We start from the raw sequence: 26,316 nt of genomic DNA on the forward strand, positions 1-26,316 counted from the left end.
TGATGTTAAAATGAACATTTATAATGACTCTTTGTTGCCGTCGCAAAAATAATCTTTAAAAAACAATTCAATTATTAACACTGAAATGCTGACTTCACTGGTTGTCCACGAGTCATAAAACACAACTCACTGAATTTCTTTTACAAACACAGTACTACAGTTACATTAAATAGTCATTACCCTTAAATCTAATCATGAAGAATGGTCAAAGAAACCCAGAAGAAAAGGAACACAAACGACACTTGTAAAACCCTCTCTTCCCCTCACCATGTAAGCTGTTGTCTCTCATCAACAGTGTATCATCTAGAAAATAGACTGCCTCAAGAAGTCCCTCTGACAAGAGCAGACTGAAAACAGACTGGCAGCATAACAATATGGCACGTGATCTCGAATGTGGTACAATTAGGGAGAGTTTTTCAGGAGGAGTGGAACTGGGACAGACCCTTCCAGTGATCTAACATTGACTTATGAAGGCTGGCTGCCTTTTGGCTCAGTATGGATTTATTTGGCACAATCTTTGACAAGTATTTGCCATAAAAAGCTTTCACACTTTAGTTTAAAATGGCACAAAAAAGGCATTTGTTTGATTTCAAAATTCGATCTTCTCATACGACTCATAAATGCTGTCCTAGAAAGCCCTTTAGTAATTGACACTGGACTTTGACATTCTCTTTGTCTCAGACACACAACCATTGTGGTTAATATCAAAGAGAACACACCCAAACAACAGATCATCACTTTAGTTTGGATCAGAATACTTGTCTTATGCTGTCAGTCCATTTTGAAAAGTGTAAATAAACAGCTGAAACATATCGTTTACAACAATGACAATGATTGCAAGGCATGCTTTCTTGAGTTTACACCAAAGCAAGTGCACAACCCTGCACAATAGTCCCAATAAACAGAGCAACAGAAAGAACAGTCTGGCAGAAGTTGACATTAAAATTCAAATATCTAACACATAAATGAGTTCTTGTGGATGGAGAAGGTCAACTAAGTTCATGGGAGGTTCAGAGAGTCAAAGACAGGAGAAAAGAACAGAGATGGCCTCATGTCTGGTTGGCAAGAATCCTTTTTTTATATATATTTTGACTTTTTTCCTTCAGACGAAGGGGCTCAGGAATACCTTCATCCGTTTAAAGGGCAAACACAGCATTGAGGAAACAAACAGTGATGTCATGTAGGCTGAAAAAGTGACACTTGAGGTTAAGGAGCAAGCAGCCTCAGCCAGTTTCAAAACCAGTCGTAGCCTTCGCGACAGGGCTATGTGGGCCACGTGAATGTCCAGAAACCATTTTGAAAACAAACTTGGAATGACGATAACTTTTTGGGCATTTGGATAACAACAGGGGCTTGTACACACTCATTATTCTCAAAAGGTGGCAGATATTTTATTTTGCTGGTGCCGATTTTGTCTCATTTTATTTCGAGACATTCAAATGGTTCATGTTTTTGTCCAATTTGGAGAAGAACGTCTTTGTCTGAACTGTTATAGAAAGAAAAGCAGGATGCATAAGGACAAAGAAATCTCCCTCATTGCGTTAACACAAAGCACGGCTGAAGGGAATGTAAAGGAGCAGCGTTGAAGCGAGGGGGACAGGTGCTACTCTTCCAGTGGACGTCTGAGACTCCAGCCCTTTCCGTCATTCATGAGACCGGCACAATCAGGGAAAAGTCAAAACACAACAGCAGAGCAAAACAATAGCAAAACATTACAAAAAACATCTGTTGAAAGCCAACACGGTTTGCTTCAGTTCACACCCAACGTGACCCACTGATCAGTAAAGTGCATTTATGCAACACCAAACAAACAAGATAATGTTGACAGCGTATCGGAAGTAGTGTGGATAAAACATCTGGATCATGACTGCGGCCGAGAGAGGCCTATACCTGACTATATCTGAAAATCTGTTATTGACATAGTTATTAACTCTACATGTAGTTTGACATTCTGCCCTGAATTTACATTAAATACCAACATTCGACAGAAATCATACAAAAGAGAAAATGGGTACATTCATATACGTATTAGATCTGGGCTTTTGGAGCTGTGTGACGAAAACAAAAGTATGACAGGTTATATGAGGTTCAACCTGTTCAACAAAAAGCATGTTTGATAATATCCGCAGAAAGAGCCAATGCACTGAGTAACATTTTCACGTTTGCTTGTTTCACATTTGTAACACTCCTCACTGCACCTAGATATCTAAATATTTCTCTGATGACATGTCAAGATATGACGAGATGATGACAAGTTGATAGATATTTTTATAGTATATACTATATAAATGTGTGTCTTTTTTCGGGCCAACATGACAATAAATGAGCTCCCTCCCATCTCACGACGTCAACAAAACTTTTTTTAAAAACATGAGGCGAGTAAACTTAAGTGCTTTATATCTGACTGCATGCAGCGTTATGTCTTTGAATGTTGTTTTTTTTTCTCACGAGACAATTGCTCGCAAAATTATTTGTTATATTTTTTGCTTTTTTTCCTCCATAATTCACTTGTTGATACCATGCAATAGAAGACGTGCAAAAAGATAACACCTAACTCCACAAACACATTTTGATTGTTAATGACTATGTTATGAATGCTTATAACATGTTATGCTTAGTCCATGCTGGCCTATAGAGACATTTGTGAGAAAACAGCAGTACTAAAGCCACAGGTCAAACGAACACACAAGGGATGCATGGAGTGTAAAACAACATGGAACCATAAAAATCACAATCATTAACTCTTACTCTACTGTATGTACCTATGAGATAAACAATGCACAAGAAGGTCTTTGTCCTTTGTTTTTTAAGTGATTATATTTTCTTAACTTAAAAGACAGTGTTTGATTGGCACTTGATCAGCACTTCTAAACAGGTTATTGATATCTAACATTTGATCGCACATCTACAATTTCAGAAGCTGCAGAGGTCTAGTTTGGCACATGTTGTACTATGGAGTCTATTATTACTTTTTCTATCTTACCAATACTGTATAGTATTCTATACACCTCATGTTATGCTCCAGCCTCAAGAGCATGTTTCTAATCAACAGACCAGACATCTTTTCAACTAAAATATTTTTTATAGTTTACTTATCAAATAGCAGCATTTTCATAACTTACAAAAAGTACATGTAAACCTATTCATTCAAAATCTTAGTAATTTCAAAGGTTTCATACAACAGACATAAAACACAAAACAGGACGACATGCTACTATATTGCTTCCAATATTCTTTACATTTTCTTACTGTCAAACTAAATCATCAATGACAGAAATATGGACACCACTGGCTGATGATGAGTCATCATAATGCACAAACAAATTTAGCGAAGCTAATCTTAATCAGGCTTTAGTTGGCACTCTCATCATCCACACAAAGATAACATAGTTCACATTGTATTGACAACGCTGGACTGCATTTGGACTACAAACTAGAATAGCTACAATAAAGTACATATAGATCATATGACGTGACATATTGTATTCCACATAAATGAAGTCTAGTCATTTTCAGATAAGAGGATATGCATAAAGGATGTCATTGTTTCAGTTTGAGGTCACAAACAAGTTCCACTTTACTCTCTGAATGCATCCTGTCTGTACTATGCTTTGTTTATGTTTTCAATCGGTCAGTCTTTAGGAAAATAGCTTACACTTCCCTAAAAATGCCATGACGTCTTTCTAAATCCTTTTTCTGGAGGGAATTTGATACTAACAAACATTGCTGGTAGGTCATGTGCGCGTCACAGTATCGGAGGCAGGTGTTTTATTTTTGAAAAAATCCTTCTGTGCATTTTAGCCTGGTGAACTCTACGCCCCGGGTTAAACATTATGGTAACCCTTTTGACCTATAGTGCATAACTCCTGCTCCCGGCAGCACACCACTGACACACCGGCCATGAGAAGACGAGACAGGAGGAAGGAGAAAGAGGGGGAGAGCACAGTGTAGGGACGCCGAGGGCACAGACAGACACATGCAGGGCACTAGCATGTTACGAGAAAGAGGAAAGGCTATGAGGGCCAGGAGAGAGCAGATTTGGCACAATGTATCGATCAGAGAGCGTGGAGAAGGACAGCTCCCTGCAGTCAAGCAGTCCAGTTGCATTGATAAACATCCCTTTGTTTTGTGCTTGTATCTTATTATTATTATTGTTATTAACATTATTATTATTATTATTATTAGAAGCTAAAGTCCTGGGCAGTAAAAGGTTGGATGGTTTTACAAGTGGCCAGATTATGAATGACTGTGAAGCCTACTGCACGTGTAGTGAAAGGAAAGATTTCAGTTTGGCTCGCTGTTGCATTTCCCATAGGTAATGCTCACACACAAAGTTATCCAATAAACATGAATGATGACAATGACAGATTTCCAAAACGCAGGAGCAGTTTTGGGACATTTTCTTAGACACTACTCAGCACCAACCCTCACAGCTGTGCACCAAGGACGCTGATCATAGAGCTTGGGTTGATGAAAGACAATTGAAAACTGTCTTGTTTAGAAAACTGGAATCCGGACAGCGTAGTAAATGAATGTGGCGGGAGAATATTTGAAAAATGCTCACTAATTGAAGTGCAGTGCATTGGTAAACAGAAACATCACAAGACATCAGAAGAGCTCTGTCTTCCATGTACTGGTAGGTCTTGTGTATTATGTGACATAGATGTGCACATTAAAATATAGATACTCACATCCCAGCAGGGACAGACACTTTACATTTTGTGTCCTAATGTCTCACAGTGCAGTCTTTAGAGACCCAGTGTACTCCATGGATAGCAGCACAAAAGGAAGCCAAGGTAATCTTTGAGTGCTTGGAAATGCTCTATACAATTAGCCTCCCTGCATTTAACAAACAATTGCCCATAAAAAGACAACAAAGCCTCTGCATTTTAGCAATGTTTTATTCTTACCACCTGAAGTTAGTGAGCGTTGATGTGTTTTCGGGACTGGCTGAATGGACAGCAGAGTAGAGTTGCCATTTTAGATGCAAATAGGGAAGGATGGCTCTGAGTCCAAGCCTTCTATTCAAGTTCTCGCTCATTAGTGTATGTCTCCTGACTATTTGGTACCTTTAATGTAAAGGCAAGAGTTTCTTTGTTCACAGATATTGGTTCAAACAGCTTTTCTTATCAAAATATCTTTGTGATGCTTTATTCTCTTTGCAATCTGAACTGGTGACATTGCTTTAGGAGAAAGGTAGTTAAACTTGGGAGTTACACACACAAGATTTTAAGGCAAAGCTGTTGTTTATAAAATGAAGATATAATCGAATTTATGTATATTTTTAGGTAGACAAGGATGCTGTGTTGGATAAGCTAAAAGTGGATCGTTTTTCATCAGAAATGCTGAAATCAATCCTGATCTTCAAGTGAGAGGCTGGGTCAAATCCAATGAGCTACTTATGACTGAACTGCACTTCTCGAGGGTGAGAGAAAAGTGTCCAGAAAGATTTGACGGTAAAAGGGATAAAACCTAATTCTATAGCACCAATAAGGGTTCCACAACAACAGTTCTATGTTCCATAGCTGTGATTGAAAATGCATTCATGTTTGACAGTTTGTGCGTTTGTGGGAGTGCTATCCATGTTTATGTAGAGTATATTTATACATTCCTGTGTGTCTCCTCTATCCTCTCACATTGATTATTAAACCCCTGAACTACAACTAGGGTGTTCAGACTGGGTTAGAATTATACATTTCTTTCACTGCAACACAATATTTGATCCCTGTAAATAAAAAATAGCAATAGGCTAACATTGTTTTTACATTCAGATCAACCTGCTTTCACAGGTTTAAATAATCTATGTGTGTTTGAATGAGACCATGTCAATAATAAATAATGGATGGAAATATAAAATAGCATAATTTAGAAAAGTCAATCATGATATGATCCAGAATTGAAAACATATGGTTGGAGTAAAGAATTGAACTCAGATTGCTCCCACAGACTGAGGTGACCTCAGGTGCTTGTTGAAAAACCTCTCTCCTGTCTCCAATGCAGTGCATTGTACACAGAGAGCCAGGTTTGATAAACAGCTCGACCAGCTCAACTCACCGGGAGCTGAGGTTTGTAACCAAAATGTAGAACCCAAGTCAACAAAACCAATAAAAGTCAAAGAAAATCAAAGAGCTATGAGGTTTGGAGCGGGGTGAGAGGCTGCCGCCTCACCCTTAATTCTGCAGCTTGGCAGTGGACCAGTTCAGCTTACTCTGATCTCCATCGTCAAAAAGACTCGACACAAACTTTTAAAAAACAGCAGGACGTCAGTCCTAAAAGCACATTCACATATCACACACACTTATCTTGGTTGTCTCCCCCACCTCCTCCTTAGTGATTCTCTCATTTGATACTGAAATATTAAACAGATAATTGGACGATTCTTTTTCTATTCATTGTGACCCTCTCATTTCCCCTCTGTCTCTGTCTTCATCCTTTCCTTCTTTCCTCTTCTGTATCTTTAGCCCACCTTCTGTGGGTTGGTAGCGCGTACGCCCTGCTCGTACGTGATCCTCTGGCTGATCAGATACTGCGCTGCTTGTGTAGCCGCAGGTGACCCTGTAATGGTAACTTTACGGTTCCGAGTACCAGGAATGAATTCCCCTTTTTTGGAGATCTGGATGCGAGCTCCTGTAAGCTCTTGGTACTCAACTAGCGTTTTCCCTCCTTTTCCTAAAATGGCACCGACTAGATTTTCGGGCACAGCAATCTCTACCACGTCCTTGGCCCCGTCACCAAGCTTCTCTGTGGCCAGCAGGGATGAGGCCATCAGTGGTGACGAGGCGTTGAGATACCCGTTGGAAGCCCCAGTAGCAGCAGCAAGAGAGCCTAGGGAGAAGCCCCCTAGGCCTGTTGGGTGGCCTGCGCTGCCGGACGCGTCACTAGCATAGGAAGCTAACAGATTAGCCGCTGCAGCAGCTGCAGGGTTAGCGCTGGCTGCTACCGCCGCCAGGACGCCTGAAGCAGCGGCAGGGTTGAGGCCGAGACCCAGGGTGTTGGTGTTGTAGCCATAGCTGGCCAGGGTGTTGAGGGCCGACGTGATGGCCAGCAGGTCATTACCAGAGAAACTGGACATAGTGGCAGGGAAGGCGCCCATTCCGGTCAAACCGGCCTGGCCCAACAAACTGGAGGCAGTGGCGGCTGCCGCGGCAGCATTGGGCAGAACCTCGGCCGTGTTGGCGTAAGGGGAACCTGTGGGGTTGGAATTGGCCACGGGACCGGACACATTGGAATAACTGATGTTGAGGCAGCTACTGCTCTGTGGGTCTTCTTGGATCTTCTGCACAATGATTTCCACAGCTTTACGGTTCTGCTCGGGCTCCCCACTGATGGTCACCACTCGTTCCTGAAGGTTAATACCCTCGGGCTTCTGAGAGAGCTGCACCCAGGCTCCAGACTGCTCCATCACTGCCTTGACTGTAGCACCCCCTTTGCCAATGATGAGCCCAGCAGTGCTGTTGGGCACTATCAATTTAGCCTGTGGAAAAACAAAGAGATTAAAGTGGCACTAAATGCTAATAAGAGGAAGATTTAACTGTATAAATGGCTGACACAAGGAGACATATCTCTGACTGAGTCAGAGAAGTACAGCAACCCCCCTTTACTCAGCGATTTGTTAATCCCAAGGGTTTAGACTGCAGCTGCCACAACGCTCTGTCTCCCTATAAGACTGCATGTATAAATAACCACATACCCTCACATTTTCCCGACCCTACCAGCCTGAGGGTCATGGCCTAAAGAACAAGAGCGACTGGCAACTAATAAACAAGGTGTGCTGGAAGTGCACTGATCCGGTAGGCACAGTGACCACCCACATGTCTGACCCGAGGTTAACTACTCCTTAAACTCATTAGCGTTTGGTTCAGCTTGCTTTGATGACCATAAAATCTCACCTGCTTGACGCGATCGGGGTTGACTGTAGTTTGGGGCTGGAGTATACTGACTGGCTCAGGTTTCTGGGCACTCTGGGGCATCTCCCGCACTTTCTCTGCAATGAAGTTGTGAACGCCATTGAGGGCTTCGACTGTACCCTGGATCAGACAGACTCGTTCTGTTGTTCCTGTTCGGAGAAAAGAAGGGCTAGGTTACTCTAATGTTCTTGGACAAAGTGACAAAAACACACATTTACATGAAGACATCCTTGCAGTGAAAAATGTTCCTTGGCATTTCAAAAAGCGACCCAATTACTAAGCTATTCTTTGTCTTCTCTTTTTACACAATCAACAGAGAAACAGCTGAAAGAAAGAGCTCTGCTTGGGTAGCGAGCCACAGGGGGGACAAGGATTCCTCCTCAATGATGTAACTCTTTCAGTGCTATAGTTCTGTGGCGCTCCAGCCTCGCAGCGCTATTAGACTAGACACACATTTGTTTCTCCTCGAGGCTCCTTTTCACACCAACTCTGTCAACCATACCGGCATTCCGTTGCCATGGCAAAGGGGCCAAGTCATTCTAGGCTGCACAACTATTTCTTTACTCTTCATTTAATTTCTTAGACAAAAAGACTCATCATTTTCCGATGAGGAAAATATTCTATAAAAAGCTATTTTAAAGCAATGTTATGAAAAGTCCAATCCATCTGAAAGAAAAAAGTGTAAAAACATTTTCTTGTTCTTTGATCTTTTATGGCAGTTGGTATCCATAAGGTGTTAAATTACAACCACCTACTGTAGTTGTACATCTTCAAAATATGTGTTCTACGCTATACAGTAAAAAATATTATTTTTTTAAAGGAGCGCGAGAAAGTGAGAGAGAGAAAGAGAGAGAGAAAGAAAGGGGAAAAAAAATAAAAGCAGGGAGAGCTTGTGCTGCCGCTGCTGACTCGTCATATAAATTATATTATAGACCAGCTAGTTCCGATTGCCTTAAAAATGCAGAGCTCCACTTCCTGTTCCATTCAATCTTTATGGGGATTAGCCGAGTCTCCCTAAAATAAATCAATAATAGCTAGAGAATAATAGATAGAACACAAAGCTGAGAGCGAGTTACAGATGGATAATCACACCATGTTAAGACCTTTACGTCCAATGTAAACACTTCACACGGGGACATATAAAAGTGAGTGGTTTTGTCGCCAAGCTAACGCTAACATACCATAAATGTAATCAATAATGTTAAAATAACCTCCAAAACTGAAGAAACCGCTTTACAAAAACACTCGACTTTGCATTTTATGAACTTTAATTAAGTTTGTCTGATTTATATTTAACTTAATGTATGTTAGCCTTTAGCTTTGAGACAAAAACACTTTTATAAACACATAGGGTTCCTCCGATGACATATTTGCATCGTACGTAAAAGACTTGCTGCCAGTCATTATCCATCTGTAACTCGCTCTCTGCTGTCAGATATTTTTATTTTCATTTATTTGAGGAAGATAATGAATGGAACAAGAAGTGAACTCTGCACTTTATGGGTGACTTGAATCAGCTGGGCGCTATTGAGAAAAAGGCCCATTAAGGTCGATTGTGATTTTTAAAAAATCTGGGTGACCAGAATTGCTGTGGTGAACCCATAAACAAAAAAAATTAAATAAATAATAATAATTATATAATAATAATAATTCATAATATACATTAATTCAATCCCAATATTAGACCGTTTTGATGTCAACAGAAAATGATTCGATATGGCGTCTCTGTATTTGCATGTGGTAAAAGTGAAAAGGCACTCGTCCTTACATTTTCATAATGTCATCGCCATCAGGGTGATTTATCATTTAGAGCACATTTTACTGTTGGGTATTTTTACAGACAGTTGGCAAAATAAATCAGAAGGTGATTCCCAGTGAAAGACAAACAAACAGGCAGGAAAAGTAATTTCTTGGACCCCACAGAGACACAGTTGGCACTGCGTGCTGTCAGGGGACCCTGGCTGCCGCTCATTCTTTGAGTGACAAAGTGACAGACAGAAGCTTGGGTTGACCTGCTCTGGACTTCTATATCACTGCACACATCAATCTCTGAGGGACGAGGGAGAGCAGAGGGTCTAAAGAGATCATCATCGCGCAGCTGAGCCCTTTAAAACAACGTAAATATTTTATTACAATCAGTGAACATTTGACAGGGCTAGATATGTAAGGACATGTGTCCTTGGTCTCAACAGATGTACAACAAGTACATGTATTTATTATTCATCATTTGGCAGAATGCAATAAAACATTTGTAATCATTCCCTGACATTGACAGAATTTACATGTAAATCAAAATATATAAACCTCTGTTCTACCTTCAAGGCACACATTCACATTCACTCACTCACACACACTCACTCACACACTCACACACACACACACATTTACTCATCCATTCGCACACACCACCCAAGGAAAGCTCTTTCTTTTTCACTAGTCCACCTTACTAGTTGCATATAGTTGGAAGAGTTGTGGAGCATATGACTTTGCTGCTCGCAGATCATTTTAGTTCTTTATCCAAAGTCAAACAGCTACTAGCTAGCCACAGCTACTACTGCAAAACTATAACTCCTCGTAAAAAGCATTTCAAAGAGTCTGAATGCTTCATTTTAATTCACCAAACTATTCACTTCTGGAAACGCTTGCATCAGTTTTTGCCTTTCTGTCTGTCTTTGTAGATGAAGCATTTCATAATAAGTGCTGTGGGGCTTGGGGGAGTGGAAGCGAGCTTGTGTCTTGGTGATGCAGAGGGGTAAGGAAATGTGTCAGAGCCGCAGAGAGCGCACATCTCCTTCCCCAGAGACCAATAAGTCTCAGGTTAGTGCTGTGCCTTCCATCTTGATCTGCAGCAACAAAGTTTTACCAGCACCATCTAGTTACACACGCTCTTCTGGAGGAGACAATCTGTTCCAACTCTTTTCCTGCTTCAAACGTTGGCAAGGTTACTAGCTATAAAAATATATTACAAATATTTCATTTGTACTTTCAGAATCAGAAAAGGTTTATTGCCATTGTCAACTAACAGAATTCACAAACGTAGGAAGTTGCTTTGGTGATTTGGTGCAACATAAAACAATGAACAATGATAAAAACAACTATATTTAATGTAACTCAAATAACAACAAAATAAGTGTGTAACTTTCCTAATCACTTTGGGTCCCTTAATTGACTTTAATATATGGAACATAGTTCAAGACTTAGAATGTTTATTCCAATCATTAAATTACATGATTTAGTTTAAATCGTTTTCAATTTTTATGGTATTCTCTACACCAGGGGTTCCCACACTTTTCATGCCAGGCCACTGAAATAACCGGGACCCCCACAGTAAAATTGAATTGATGTCTGCAATAATTTCAAGTTTTAAAATTAGGTTAATTTATATTTATTTTAATGGTTTATTGTGTTATCAGACACAATTTCACAAAAGCATGCTAATTTGAGTAATAATAATAATAATAATACAGTGTCATTATGTTAAAAATATATCTTGAAATCATCTTGCGACCCCCAGCGCATGCTTCGCTACTTTTGGAACCACTGCTCTACACCAGGGCTATTCAATCATATTCTTTTACAATTATATTCATAATTTATATCAAATTCCCACAAACAACTTGCAATGATACTATTCAACAGAAATCTATTTTTTTCACTGAAAAAAACAAACAATGTTGCTCTGTCACATAAAAACAGGAGGAAGCAAAGACCTTGAACTGGAGCAGATCAGAGCAGCAGATCTAGAACAAGACCTAGTCCTGAACAAAGACCAAATATATTGTAGGTCACATCAGGTTTAAACAACATCTTGAACAGAACTAGACACAGAATTTAAACCAGGACTATAAGGTCATAAATATAAATAAATCTTCAATTGTTAACAGCATAGTACATTAGTACTTAATAACAGAGCTTACATAGTGGACCAAGGACAAATACCACGTGTGTGTGTGTATGTGTGTGTGTGTGCGTGTGTTGCCGGTGTGTTGGTGTATGCATGCATCTTTATGTGTTTCTAACTCTAAAAACGTATTATTCAGTGCTTGTTGGTGGTGCAGGAGTTAAGGGCATTGCACATGTGTGGTGCCATGGTTTCGATTCCAGCCTCCATCCATTTGCTGAATGTCTATAACCTCTCTCTCCCCACTTCACATTTCACACTACAACCGTCTATAGCCTTCGATTCGGAAAAACTCAATATCCAAACATGTTGACCTTATTTATTTACAGTGGAATACATGTATCAGTCATATTATTTGACATACAAACTGTATTTTAAGGAAGATATTTTAAGGGAAATTAGCAACAAAGAGCATGAAACTTATACGCTTCCTTGTTCAGTAGCTGTTCCTTTGCCCCATATACAACCCTCATTAAATACGTGCCATTATATTTCACAGTAATTCCGCTCAACACTCTAAATCGATAATAGTTGATTCGTTTTTGTAGGAATTATCTGTACTGATTATATTCATTAATTCACCTCGTTGCCATGTGCCATTTATGTTTGAATGTAATGTGTAATTTATCGTCAGTAAATCAGTCATTTGGAGTAGGTCGACATTACTATTATCACTGGTCTGAGCACAAAGCCACCACCCCAGAGCAGACACGACACACTCAGCACAACACCATTCATCAAAAACGGCTCCTGGAGTTTAGGCCGAGACAAACAACTATTAAAACTCACATAGCTGTTTGCACTAAGACACTAGACGTACTCCTTACAGTGCGCTCAGAAACAGAAAAGAGAACTGCAGGATGTGGAGCCAGTGTAAAGTGCCATTTCAATATCGGCAATGCATTAAAATAAAACCGATTTTACTACATGGCTTCAAACTGAAAGAGAATGTTTGTGTCATGACTGTGGTAGAGAATTGGGTAAATAAAATGTCACTAAATTGCTGCCAAAAAAACAAACAGCCTGAGGGAAGTGAGCTCGCGCTTGATACTGTTGACTAATTGCACTGACGATACGGAGCCCGGGCATAAAGCTGTGCAATCATTTCTTCAAGTTTACTTTGGCTGTATACTACCATCTCACTCCCACAAGGGATAAGATGACGCGCTAAAAATAGTGTTCAAATATTTTTGATGGTTTCATACACTTCATTTTACATTGTATAATAATGACAATACAGCCACTTACTTTGTAAAAAGCCTTTGTCATTTGTAGTATTCTGTTCAGCAGCTGCTCATGTCTTTAGGCTTGTGTCATGTTTCTCTGCACATTGTGCTGCAGCACAGCAGCAAACGGCACGCACTTTCATTCATGAAACTATATATTTGACAGTAACTGTATAGAGTGCTAGCAACTATTTGGCACATGGTCAGTGAAAAAGAGCAACGTAGATCCATTAAGACTACTGAGAGTTACACTCCTGGTAAAAGGACATTATTCCTGCCAGTCCCAGGCCTGTGTAAAGAAACGTTAAAGCAAAATTGGTATCAACAATGTAAATATTGAATAAATATTGTTTCACACTTATATATAGGAAGAGTTGATTAAAAATAAAATTGAAAAAAGATATGTTATGCTACTCGGTGGCTGAGTGGATAGCACATGTACCCTCCATGTGAGTTTTGATCAGACTCCGACAATTTGCTGCACGTCCTTCCCCAGTCTCATCCCCATTTTACACACAATACTGTCCTGTTTAGTAAAGCCTACGGGCCAAAAAGTCCTTTAAAAAAGGAGTAAAAAAAAGAAAAAAGATACATGGTTAACTTTTAAATAAAGGAATAAGGTAATGCTCTTCTTCTGCTCGTGATTAACTAACATTTCACCTTTGTCTGATTTTTAAACCTCAACCACCTTTATAGAAATGTTTTAACACATTTCGGTTGGTTTGACATAATATCGCTTGAATATCGTTATATTTTATAATATCAGCCATTTTTTTGTCAATATGGCCCAGTCTTATACTGTATGTATGCAACAGTGACTTTCATATAGTTTTACAATGTAGGACTAGTATAGAAAACACAACAAAATATTGTATTCATTGTAAAATGGCCTTGAAAAAATGTATACATAATAAGTGCAAAATAATAAATGGTGGCTAATATTCAGGCATCTATCACAAGTTTAAGCATGCAACATTGATAAATAAAAATAAAAGTCAGAAATCATTCACATTTTGTTCAGTAAACTGAAAATATTGAGAGAATACAATCAATGGCTGGAATATACTGGGGAGAGGCTTCGAGCGTTTCCTGACGACCACAGCTTTAATCTCGCAATTCAATACCAGTCAGACTCTGGCACCAGAAGACGCATAGTGGTTGTTTGGGCTAAATTTAAAAGCATGGATTATTCACTCTCTGTATACAGCTATAGCAGTGAGGGGTTGGGCAATAAACTGACAATTCTTTTTTTTTAAGCATGTTGTTTTGATAGATGCCATATTACCTTGGAGATAAATTAAGCAATGTCCACGAGCCAGGAAATTCAGAAGCAAATTTGAAAGCGACTCTAACAATTCCTGCTGGTAATGTTTTTTGCCTTTCTCTTTTGTCCGCTGACCGCACCCATGATGTCACTGAGAGAAAAACGAGTCGAAAAGAGAACATTAGTAGAGGCACAGAGGGGTTCGAGAGCTTTGAGACTGTTTTGTTTTAAAGGAAATCCCTGATGGAGTAATGCTGTTTTCCAATGCCATGTTACGTAATGTCACTCTGGACTCCCATTTTTAACAATAGGATAATTAAAAACACAAGACTGGTTACTATGACATCATAACATGCTGAATAAGTAACCTAATACATGCATTGAACTGCGAGCCAACTGCACCAAAAGTCACTCTTGGAAGTTGCTCTTGGATCATGAACTCCCACGGAGCGTTTACAGCGGGAGCGTGTAAGTGTGTGCAGTAGGTGTACGGTCAGTGCGCAGTATGAGGCTAAAGACGTTTAGTCATGCAGCATTTTGAGCAACTCCGATCACAAAAACTCTGCTGCGAAGTGAAAACAACATTTTCGGAGAGCTATGATGTCATCTTATCTGGCCGGTCCGCTCCCACTGGTTCCCAAATCTGACAGAAAGAGTACAGGGCTGGGGAGGGAGACAGAGGAAACTTGGCTTGTGGCGGAGCAGCTTGAGTACAGCTGGGAGTGAGGGGTCACGTCCACAGAGGGAAAGATTGAAACGGGGCTATTTCTGGGCCTGCCCCCATGTCCCCGTGGATCACGCACAATCATGGATCATCCGCACACACCTCTCACTATCCACGCTCATCCATCTCGGGGCAGCGGGAGGGACACGCGCGCACAAACGTCCCGTCAGTATTGCTGAATTCAGAGTTTCGTATGATGGAGCAGGTTCCGGGGAGATTGAGCTGTGACAGTGTGGAAGGCGCAGAGAAAATGGCTGAATCAGGGTTGTGTCCGGGTTGTGTTGGTGAACTGTATTGTCGTGTGTGCTGTGAAAGCACGTACAAGCCATCCTGATGTGCCCCGTGTTCAATGTGCTCTTGAATCACTATCAAACTTGCCGCTAGGGAAGTCCCTATATCGGAAATCAGATTTATTGTGAGAAGAAACATCACGGTATGACAATTATTCACGTTTATTGACACATTGAAAGAAGGATTTCCCTTTTGTTTGTGTGCGTCATACACATTGCTGTTCTAATAGACTCTGACCAGCTTTATGAAATCAAACGTTCAGAAAATGAAAGATATTGTGATATAAACAGTCACATAAAAAGCACTATACATTTAGGTGTAGCGACTGAATTAAAAGGACTCAATTCTGTTTCTAAAATAGTCACAAATATTACTTTTTACTTTTAAATATTATCATTGTTACCTGAATAATTATGATTATTGATAAACTGAATAATATTGACATCCTTACTTGCAGCATGCAATTAGCTCAAAAGAAAAAGTATGTATATCATGCATTTTCACTCACTGTGTTCAATTCTGTAACAGCATGGCTTTTCAAAAATATTGTTAAAAGAATTGACACTCATAAGTCACTACTACCGCAGCAAAATCACTGACTATTGTTAGTAATACAATAAATGACTATGTCTCATCAAGACACAAGTTAACATAACCTTATTTAAAAGGAAGTCGTATACCTAATGCTAAAGGAAGATTTACCACATATTAAAATCATATAACTTAATAAACCACCAGTATTTAAACCTTTTAAAGTTGAATATTATGACATGAGTAACGTAACTAGAATGCTGCTATTATTAATACTAACGTAGGTGTAAGACCGAAAAATATCTGATTGTATTTTTTCTGACAAACACTACTATTGTGATTCGATGTACAATTTAGATTTTGATAGGATTCTGTTCAAATTCCAGGAGCGTTAACATTTGAGTGAGACTGAAATCTGGACTGTTAAACTAATACAAGAATCCAATGCATTTCTGAACACGTTTGCAGAGGTCTAAACTACAATATTTGGTTGTTACGTTTTTGCAGTCCTTGCGATTTGCAACCATTCGATCTTGCAGCTCTGTTTCATTTGGATAACAGAAACTAGAAACTAGTTCATAATTGTTTTGTGTTGATTTGTTGTTTGTATGAAATGTATTTCTGTTCATTACATTGTGAAAGTACCATCTGAGTCTCTTTGCTTGTAATACAAACACAAGTTTATGGAAAAGGATTTTTTATTGTACCATTTTGCAGAGAAAAATCAATAACTAACTTTTGGGCAGACAGTTTGCTGTGCAGAAATCGAAGACAGAAAGCCAATCAGATCTGCCAGCACTGGGTTGAAGAAAAGGTCGACTACAGAGACTGGAGACACTTAAATGAGCTTTACACAGCGGCTCGAAAATACACCTCCGAAACTGCTCTTAATAAAACAACTCACCAACTGTTTTTGTGTTGTCGTTTTTGTTTAAGACAGTTAGTTACAGCTCATCCTTTCCAACCAATTTAATGTAGACACCTGACAAGTTTTAGTGCTCCTCCGAAACCTCTCCAAAACTACTACCGTCGTACAGCGCTGCTCTTCGAACTGTAGAGTGGGCCAAAACAAGCCCACCAATCACCGCTCCGCCAGCAGCAACCCTCTCCCAGAACTCCTCTCCTCACTCATCACCGTAATGAGGAGGGGGCTGGGCTGAGCAGGTGCTGGCCTATGAACGCATCAACCATCCAAATAGAGAAATAAGAATCACCGCTATACTCCCGTGTGTCAGTGAGCCGCATACAAATGACCGCCTTAAAAAAAGCACCCAGTAGGTTTTTTGTGTGGAAAAACATCTAATCGAGTGAGCCCGAAAGCACACGTCATGGGGGATAATAGAAACGCAATGGATGTAAAATTGAAGAAAATAGTTTCCTCTCCCCTCTGTCATTCTTTGGCATGTTTCGCTCACTCCCATATATCACGCGTTACTCCCAAATGAACACGCCGAGCTTATTCATTTCGCTTGTAAAAGGGCTGCAATGTTCTCAAAAAGCGAAAGGAAACTTTGTCTTTGTGGAACTGATTCGACAGAGGTCACGTCAGGCGGAGTCAAAACAGTAAGATAGCCTGGCCTAAAATTATTCTGTACAAAGAATTAGCCTGGTCTCTGTGGATTGCAGTTGCATTGGAAAAAGCAGTGCCATTGGACACAGATTAAACAGGCTCTGGAACTAATTGTGCAGATTTACGACCAGGCCTGCACAACACGAGGAAAACTGGCAATGAGCAGGACCCATGTTTAACTACGTCTTAATGTACTGAACTGGAATGTAGGTTAAAGCCTCAAAAAAGCTTGATTCGAGGCTCATTCTGCTTTCACGAACTTCTTTCTGATAATCAACATTTAATGCAAACAAATGCGAGTTGTTCATTGCAATACATGTATATATGATGGATTTGCAGAATGAAATTAAAAGCAATTTCATACATTTTGTTCAATTTAAATAGATAATTCTTTACTGTAGTATTGATTTAAAAAAAAAAAAAGAGCGAAAGAAAGAAAGAAAATAAGCAGTTGTTAGCAGAGTTGAAGGTTCCACTGACATAGAGAGAAATCCTGAACAATAGTGAATGCTAATGTTAAGTCAGATTTGATCATGTGTTAATGTTATGTTTGTATGTACATAGCATACTCATACTCGTGTCCACGTAATCTGCCCATGGTGTGATGTGACTGTGCCTCTCGTGGACAAAAAGACTCCTGCATGTTCCCAACAAGGACACGTGGATTTGGATAATTGTTCATTGAAGTCATTTTCAGCAGCCTGACTGAACTATAGATGAGCTTTATTGATATAAACTCATAAGAATAAGGCAAACTTAAAGCAAAAGCACAAAATAATTAGCTGGACAGTTTTCTTTGCTTTATCCAAACATTTCTATGACTGGGCTACTTGGGACTTTAGCTTGAGATACATTCATACATCTTGACATTTATTTGTTAATTTCTTCAACCTATTGAGCCCACAATGGTGATTAGTTGATTAACCGATTAATCCCACCCACCTAAAAAGGAAATAACTGATTAATCAAAATTATAACTATATTTAATATCGATAGAGAGTGAAAGAATATGTCAGAATTGTAATTTGTCTAAGGACTCTGCCATGTGATTCCAGATCATTCTGCAGCGGAGCATTGTGAAAAGAACAGATGCATATTTCCAGACAAGCTGAATGATACGGGACGATATGATCACATACATTCTCAGCTTTTCCACACCCACAGGTCAAGTATTCTTCTAACTGCTGACGGTGAACAGAAAGTCAAAGTAGACGTAGTGGATATTGGGTGAATCAGTTATCACAGAAAACATCTGGAGGTAATAAAGGACAAGAAGCTGAGCACCTGTTTTTTGCAGCATGTCGGCGCCTCCTCTGAGGCATGAAGGACAAACAGCCAGACACCGCTGCCACGCTCTGGCCAGTTGTGTTGTCGGGATAAGGCGCTCTGGCTTTGACCTCCATGTGATAGGGGTCACTGAACTGCACTGGCATCCTCTCTGCTGCTGCTGCATATGCTTTCAGTCTGTGCATTTCAATGTATTCTCCCACCAGCAATAAAATGGCACCCACTCAATTAAAACAGCTCAAAGAATATATGCAGCACTGATTGCAGTGGTAAAGAATGTAAGCAAGGACAAAACAAACAATGAAGCCACTGCCATTACCTACAGAGCTGAATGCAGCAACTGACAGCCGTACCAGCAGAGATTGAAGTATGCTCCTCAAGGACTCACGGATAATGAAGTTTGGAGTGTTTATTATTAGTGGTGTGCGATGGAAAGTGAACATTATTCATAGAAATCAATTGAGTGGAAAAGTCTTTCTCTATGATTCAGTCAGACAACGCCCCTCATCTATACTGGTATGTGTTCATCGATTTTAATTACGGCTCTCTCACCTGGGTAGAAGTCTTTGGATTTGGACAGCTTAATGGTGGCACCCGTCTCCTTCTGCAGTTGTACGATGGTCTGGCCGCCCTTGCCAATTATAGAGCCGGCTGCATAGCTGGGGATCAGCACCTTCAAGAAGTACTCACCCTCCTCTGGGGGACAGACACACAAAGTGGGAAAGAGTTACATCTTATATAGTAGCTCGGCACATCATGCACGCCACATGTTAGCCGCCCCTCTCTCCTGACCCGAACAAGCGCATACCCCCCAAGGGAATATACAACTCTTTATATTTTTACGCAATGCAAAAATATAGTATAATTAGGATTTTTTTATGGAGGAACACTTTTTTTTTTTTTAGATTCCTGTTGGTAGCATTCAGAGCAATCACATTTAAACACAGACTGGTGACATATTCTGTGTCCTGTCCCAGTTTTTAGTAGAGTAAATGATGACCTCCTTTTCAGCTCGCAGTGGTCTAATTTTAACTGTTTTCAAGGAGTTTTCACCACCTCTGTCTAAATACAGAGATGGGCCAGGTGTCACCTATTTGAGATGAAAAACAATATAACATGTGCATCATGTGAATTTTTAATTGTAAAATAAATGACAGGACCTGAAGTAATTACCAGTGCAATCCATAAACGCAGAAAGACACTTAATGCTTAATCTTGAGAAGTGTGGAAAGCATATGGGAACCAATCCCACCGATTTGTACAAGGGATTCACTGCCAAGCCTAAATCTCCTCCATTTTGGGAAGAGCTCTGGTGGCTTACAGTGGCTTCTACTATTCTGATTGACGGCTCATCGTTTAGAAGAATCTGCAGTGCTTCTCCAGGTAAAGTGACAGAGAAACTTTGTTATAGCTAATCAAGAATTAATCAGACTCAAGGATACACATTATCAAATGAAGTGCCTCGATCTGCATATAAAACAATCAGCCACATAGGGAGCCTGGACATTGTTGACCTGATTATCATTAAGGCACTTGCGAGGAGTAAGATGAAGATGCTGTATTTATAGGCTGTGATTCCCCAGTGAATTCCAAATATTGCATCACGTCGGGGTAAACTCTGCGTACAGGTGCTTGTACTGATGCACTGATAAGAAAACTCTGCTCTGCATACTGATATCGATGCAATGACGTCACTGTCCAATCCTCTTCAGCAGCCTCTGGGGTGACGTCACTCTAGAGATGGAAAATACACTGACCACACTGGTAATACGTGTATGTCCTTTAGCAACAGTATTCACTAAATGCACGTTGTTCCGATATGTCAGAGCATCCTACAGAGCAAAGTGCGTAGTGACTTGTCCAGCATGATAAACAGCAAAATAGGACAAATAGAGGCGGATCGTCAGGGCACTGGAGCCAACCTGTTGCCTGAGTAATGCATTCATTAGACTCTGATGGAAATGGACAGTGTGACATTAAGAAATTTCACAGCCTACATGTTAGATCTTCTGCTTATTGCATTAATATGCCTCTCATGTTCCATTCGGACACAGGCTGCTGTTTGTTCAAATCATCCAGAACCAATGGCGCTGACACATGTACATGCAATGACATGTTTTTTACCCAAATTTCAAATTACGTCAGGAGAAATTATGCACAATGGTTGTTCAGGACCATCCCAAGTCTCATAATGAAACAGAGAAAAGACATGACAAGACTTCACTTTCAACAAAAATCAGATCCACTTGATATATTATTTAATGAGATATGTAATTTTAATGGCGTCGTAGTAAAAACTAGATGTGGGTTTGTAATTGTAATGTTGGGGTTACAAAACAAGCTTTGTTTCTTTTTACAGCTCCTCTGACTCTTGAATTTCTATCTGTTCTCGCAATCCCCCCGTTTCTTCTCAGCGGATAACAATAAAATGACCTTGGTGGGAAAATAAAGATCATTCATGACCGACAGTCTTTATAAAGCTTTTAAAAACTTGCAGCAATTGCAAAATATTTAAAGTCATAGGGGACATAAAATGTGAGTATGAAACTGATGAAATGTCAAAAGACCTGTTGTTAATAGACAAGCCCAAATCCACTGCGTAACTTTCTGCTCATCTTCCACCTGAGTGGAGCCAGCAGGGGAGGAACCAAGACTCTCTATCGCCCTCAAAGCCACGTTTGCTGTCATTAGTCAATAATTAATTCTGTCCTAGTGTCTGAGATCACAGTAACAGGTTTTAATGGCGTCATGTGGTAGAGTAAACATAGCAATCTGTTGCTGCAATCCGCCAGGGAACGGGAGCAGTGGGGCACACTGGGAACGTGAGCCAGTGGGGTGTCAGTTCAAACCCCGGCTTCCAGTACTGGAAGGATGGCTTGGAGCAGAGACATGGACACTGAGCCAAATGTGTTTAGTTAAGTCACTCAAGGGGGGTGGGTCAGGAGGAAATGCCTTGTGACCGTCCTCCTCCTTCCCACTACCGATTCTGCATTTCAATGGACTAACCTGCTGCTGTCAACCAGCGAGGAAGCTACAACAGAAATGAGTAACAATGGTCAAATGAAGTGCGGGATAATGAAATGGCATGTACGCTAAAGATAAACTCAACAAGTCACACAAAAGAGTTGGCCGCTTACCCATTCTGAGATCTGCTGCTTCTCAAGTCCTCTGTCAGATCGCCATCAATGCCGGGGCGCAATCTCTAAAGGGGATCTTAACATTAGGCAAGGCATAGGTGCAACCGTAGTGCTGAGGAATGCGGCCAGTCGACCTTTTTCACCGAGTCTAATTCATCAGTGAGTGCAGTAAAAGAGATTTCACCGCAGCATCCGAGCCATGCCTGCAGCTGGCCAGAGCCTCAATTGTCTGAGAAAATGCTAATGCGGGCTCTCAGTGTTTTCAGTGAAAGACGGCACGCATTGTTCAAGCCTGCATCGGTTTGAAGGGGGGGGTCTTCCCTGCCGCATCACCCTTTTCACTGCTCTCATCCATATTCATCGAGTGGCCTGTCCGTCTGCAGTAGCACGCAGAACTGACACTTCGCTCGGCCAATCGCTGGCCGCCCCCCTGCAGAACGTCATGTCCCCACCCCCCGATACTGGTCCCAAAAAATTGAATTTTCTTTCCTACCCCGCCTCTTTTGACGCAGCACTATAAAATACGGCAGCCCATTCAGTCAGGGTTTTAGTAGAAAGTGACAAAGGTGAAGTGGCTGGGAGAGCGGACTTGGGCGCCGAGCGCGGAGCCGGTAAAGTGACCTTCAACGGTGGTTGAAGAGGTGTATGGATAACATAAGCAGATGATGAAGGAGGTGGAGGAGGAGTGATCGGAGACAGCGTGCCTTACGCCACCCACCTTCCTCTCCTCCTATCCCCCACCCCCAATCCCTTAGACGGCCATGTTTGAGAGGGCGGAGGGGCTCATCAACCATTGCAAATGGCAGTGCCGCAGAATGGTGGAGGGGGGTGATGAAGCCAATCACTACGTCTATAAATCCAACACCGAGAGGTATCTTATGTGAGTGGACCGGCGTAATGTGCTTGTGTAGAGTGTCCGTGTATGGACACCGGTCGAGTCCGGCGAAACTGGATCAATCATTCTTTTCAGGGAACCTTTAGAAGCACTCATTATTCTAGTGGTCCGCTGATTACTTTCATCCTCAAATCAAAAGCTAGTGTTCCATTTAGTGCCGTAGCGAAGGGTTCCAGAAAATTCAGAGCATTCACATTGATTGTGAGATGCTGGTATAGACGTAGCCTCCCCGTAGACTCTCATGGTCTATCTCTCCTTTCTCTCGCTTTGCTCGGTCTTATTTCTATCAGCCTCTCTCAGTCTCTCTTTCACTGCCACCTGGCAAATTCACAGTCCGCTCACGTCACATCGCTCTGCAAGGGCACCTGTGTCCTTCCCACCAAAAATAAAAAATAAAAGGAAAATACTGCCCACATTCCTGTGCCAACCTTTCCATTAGCAACATTACGAGATCATACCTAATCCCTCTGCTACATAACCTTTTAGATGGCACTTGCTTTCTGGCAACATAGGATCAGAGTATGAGTAATTAGAAAGATAAATTAATGAAGGATGTTCTTTTTGAGGAGAGAAGGGCAATTCTGATAAAAGAAGAGTAATTGTACTCGTTCAGTGCAGCTGAATTGTCCGCAGCTATAAATGTAGAATAAGGGACTGAGATTTGAAAGCACAGAGGCTTTCTTCTCTTTGTTGTAACTGTCAGTCATGTTAATGATGAGTTTGGTGGGAATAATGTGATCAATATCAACCACAGTCGAAGGTCGGTGATTACAGGGAGGGCTGAAGATTATCAGCTTGTCTAACACTAGTGCCAGGCATGCTGTGAGCCTGCTATGTTACATGTTATACATCGTTCATATGAAACGAGAGGTGAAGTTAGCAGACAACACACTGCATAAAGTGCGTGGGGAACACATCTGCCTTATGTAGGCGTTAGTCCACATGGTTGCTGTGCTACAGAGCATGTTGTGCATTATGCCGTTGCCATTTTGAATGATAAAGGTTCTCAATTAAGTAACGCTACTTACTGAAAAAGACAAGATAATTCCCAGCTAGGGGCAGTTAAATACATAATGAATAGGTCAGGTATGGCAGTCAGGATTTGAAGAGCCACCTGGACCTTCCCTCTGCAGCCTCCTGAGAGCAGGGCACTGCTGCTTTCAAAAAGGTACTTTTCTCATCAACAACCAATTAAACAGGTATCTCTGAACTGAAGTTTGGATGCAGCAATGATGAAGAGATGCTTGAAATTAATAGGACGTCTGGTGGAAAAGCTGTATGTAATGCTATTATAAAAGTAACAGTGGGGTATAAAGTGGGTTAATTCTCACAGAGGATTATAAACTTACATTAATCATTAAGATTCTCCAAATGTAATTTTCACATCCCTCAGCCCTTTGTATTACCTGGAATAGTGGCTTGTCATTTCACTATTTTATCTGGGTGCTAATGGGGATACGCACTTCTTCTTTGAAGCGATGGCATAAAGGGGTATATTTGTGCTCCTCCAAAACTACATTTGGGAGGTGCGGCAAAGATGCAGCACACCCTTCCCTTTTAGAAAATGGATGTATGCTGCTATCACTGTACGGCAGAATGTGGCTGTGGAGGCAGACAAAGCAAACTGCAACAGCATATGGTGCGGAGACTGTCAACTCTCTGTGGATTGGCAATTAACATTAGGTTGTTATTAAGTGGTCCCTGAGAGTTGCAGTGCATTACAATCAGGGGCTCAAAAAAAAGATGTACAGCAACTAGTGATTCAGCCGTCATCTTCTGCACTGACATCGAACGCTTGAGTAATAAGCATGTGTGCAAACTCTTCTCTCTCGCTATGTGACAGGCCACTGCCATTTAGCCCCCCTGAATTTTGAAGAAGTTGCTAAAAGGAAAAGGGGCTGAATTGTTGTGATGAGACATGGAAGCCAGTAACCAGTAATCGTTCTATAAATTCAATCTTAATGTCAAAATATTTAGTCTTTTCCCCCCTGTGCTCTTAGACAGCGCGACATTGGTTTCTAAAGCCTAATAGAATAAATGCAGCTTACAGCAGAAGGTCCTAATTTAGAGTAATTGCTCGAATATTCAACCCGTTTGCTTTGCCTCCACGTTTGCACACAAATAGCTTTAGTTGGCAACACTTCACCAGTTTCAGATTTTACAAGTGACCCTCGTCATGAACCAGTGTCCATGTCCAAGTGGAAGACTCTGATGGCACAGACACTAAGGCTGTTATTAAGGGGATGCAGCTTTTCTACAGGAAAACTCCAGTTCAGACCAGCCCAGGCCGACTGAGTCAGACAATGGGATTTTAGGGCCATTGAGGTATTGTAGAGCCAAGTGGATGTTTCACAGACACACAATGCCAGTGATTCATGGTTTTGTCCTCTACCAGCTGAGTGGTACCAAACAGGAGTCCTCCATCTTCCAATGTGAGGGACTTTCTCTCATATGTTTCCCATTTCTCCTGTGAAATCTCCATCACATATGCCTCTGTGATGGAAAATGTGTAGATTTATCTCTGGCCTCCATGTGAGAGAGATGGACCCCTCCTCTCTGACCCAGCGTGTCAAATGGTAGACTAATCACTAATGGCATGAATGTTTTCACCATTTCAAGCATTGTCGTTGCTACGCAAACACCAAATGAGGGATATCGTTAAAGAGACGCTCCAGATGTGGAGCAAGGTGACCGGGTTCAACTCGAAGCAGACCTGTCTCAAGCCCACTTGGATGTGCCGAGGATGAAGTCACTGCCTTGTAAACCACGGCCGTTTTTTGGAAGCGCCCAGAGCACAGGTGCAGAACGTCAAAGCCTCGTGTTATTATCGCAACCACGGACCTGCTTTCATCTCAGAAATGTCTTTTTCTACACCCGGGGTCCAGGACTTACGGCTCTGGTGCGCTTTTACGCGCTCCTCTGCCAATGAAAGAGTGAAACGAGTTGCAGTGGAGGCGCCTGCGACTTGTGTCCTCTTACCTCCAGTGTTGGTGCGCTTGGTACAGCCGGCCTCCTCCGCCGGAGTTTCCAGGGGCCGCTTGCGGGAGTCCGCGTTGTCCGCCTCCATGTGCGGCGGCTGCAGGCTGTGGAGGCTCGTGTTGGAGTATATTCCGTTATGGTCCACGGCTGCTCCGCCACCACCGGCCATCATCATCTTTCCCTACGCCAAGCTCGAAATAAAAATGCGCTATTTGTCTCCGTCCAACGCGCCTGAACACGCACACACACACGAATACACGCACACACACGCACACACACGCACGCCGCCTTCAGCACCACATAAGCCCCGATAGCGCGCGCCGCCGAGCCAAGTTTGCCGAGGTTTGTTTCGCTCTTGAGACGATCTCCAAGGGATCAAAATGCCAGACAACGCCGGGGTCTCTTCTTTCTACTGATCCGCGTCCCTCACAGAGCTAAATATAAAAAAGCCCATTGAGTGAAACGCGCCGCTTTAACGCGCTCGCCGTCGCTCCAGCAGCATGCTCCGTATTGTTGACGCGCGGCGCGAAGCGGAACGATCCGGGAGACGATTGGCCATGAAACAAGTGCAAATGAGCTCCGGGTCGAAGAGAGCCTGGGGGAC

General features: G+C 41.4%; 1 protein-coding gene across 2 annotated transcripts; it reads right to left on the reverse strand.

Moving 5' to 3' along the window:
- LOC140361141 (RNA-binding protein Nova-1-like) lies at nt 1-25,923 on the reverse strand. Of its 2 annotated transcripts, none has more exons than XM_072446776.1 (4): nt 25,713-25,923; nt 19,254-19,397; nt 7,890-8,056; nt 1-7,474 (listed from the first exon to the last, which is right to left on the reverse strand). In XM_072446776.1, exons 1-4 carry the CDS (start codon nt 25,885-25,887, stop codon nt 6,458-6,460), a joined length of 1,503 nt encoding a protein of 500 aa, XP_072302877.1. In that variant the 5' UTR covers nt 25,888-25,923; the 3' UTR covers nt 1-6,457. The 2 variants fall into 2 exon arrangements, with proteins under 2 accessions (XP_072302877.1, XP_072302878.1); XM_072446777.1 differs by lacking the exon at nt 25,713-25,923 and adding an exon at nt 21,839-22,184.
- Between the last annotated feature and the right edge of the window lie 393 nt (nt 25,924-26,316).

This window comes from Eucyclogobius newberryi, unplaced genomic scaffold, assembly GCF_026437365.1.
Source record: "Eucyclogobius newberryi isolate DKJ021-1_F unplaced genomic scaffold, fEucNew1.0.hap1 SCAF_15, whole genome shotgun sequence".
Taxonomy (NCBI): Eukaryota; Metazoa; Chordata; class Actinopteri; order Gobiiformes; family Gobiidae; genus Eucyclogobius; species Eucyclogobius newberryi.

Bases quoted from the DNA above. Each gene is read 5' to 3' on its own strand.
- LOC140361141 (XM_072446776.1), bottom strand. From the start codon at position 25,887: ATGATGATGGCCGGTGGTGGCGGAGCAGCCGTGGACCATAACGGAATA. The intron at 8,057-19,253 runs GTGAGAGAGCCG...TTCTCCGAACAG, and splicing joins ATCCAAAGACTTCTACCCAG to GAACAACAGAACGAGTCTGT. The intron at 7,475-7,889 runs GTGAGATTTTAT...GTTTTTCCACAG, and splicing joins ACCCCGATCGCGTCAAGCAG to GCTAAATTGATAGTGCCCAA.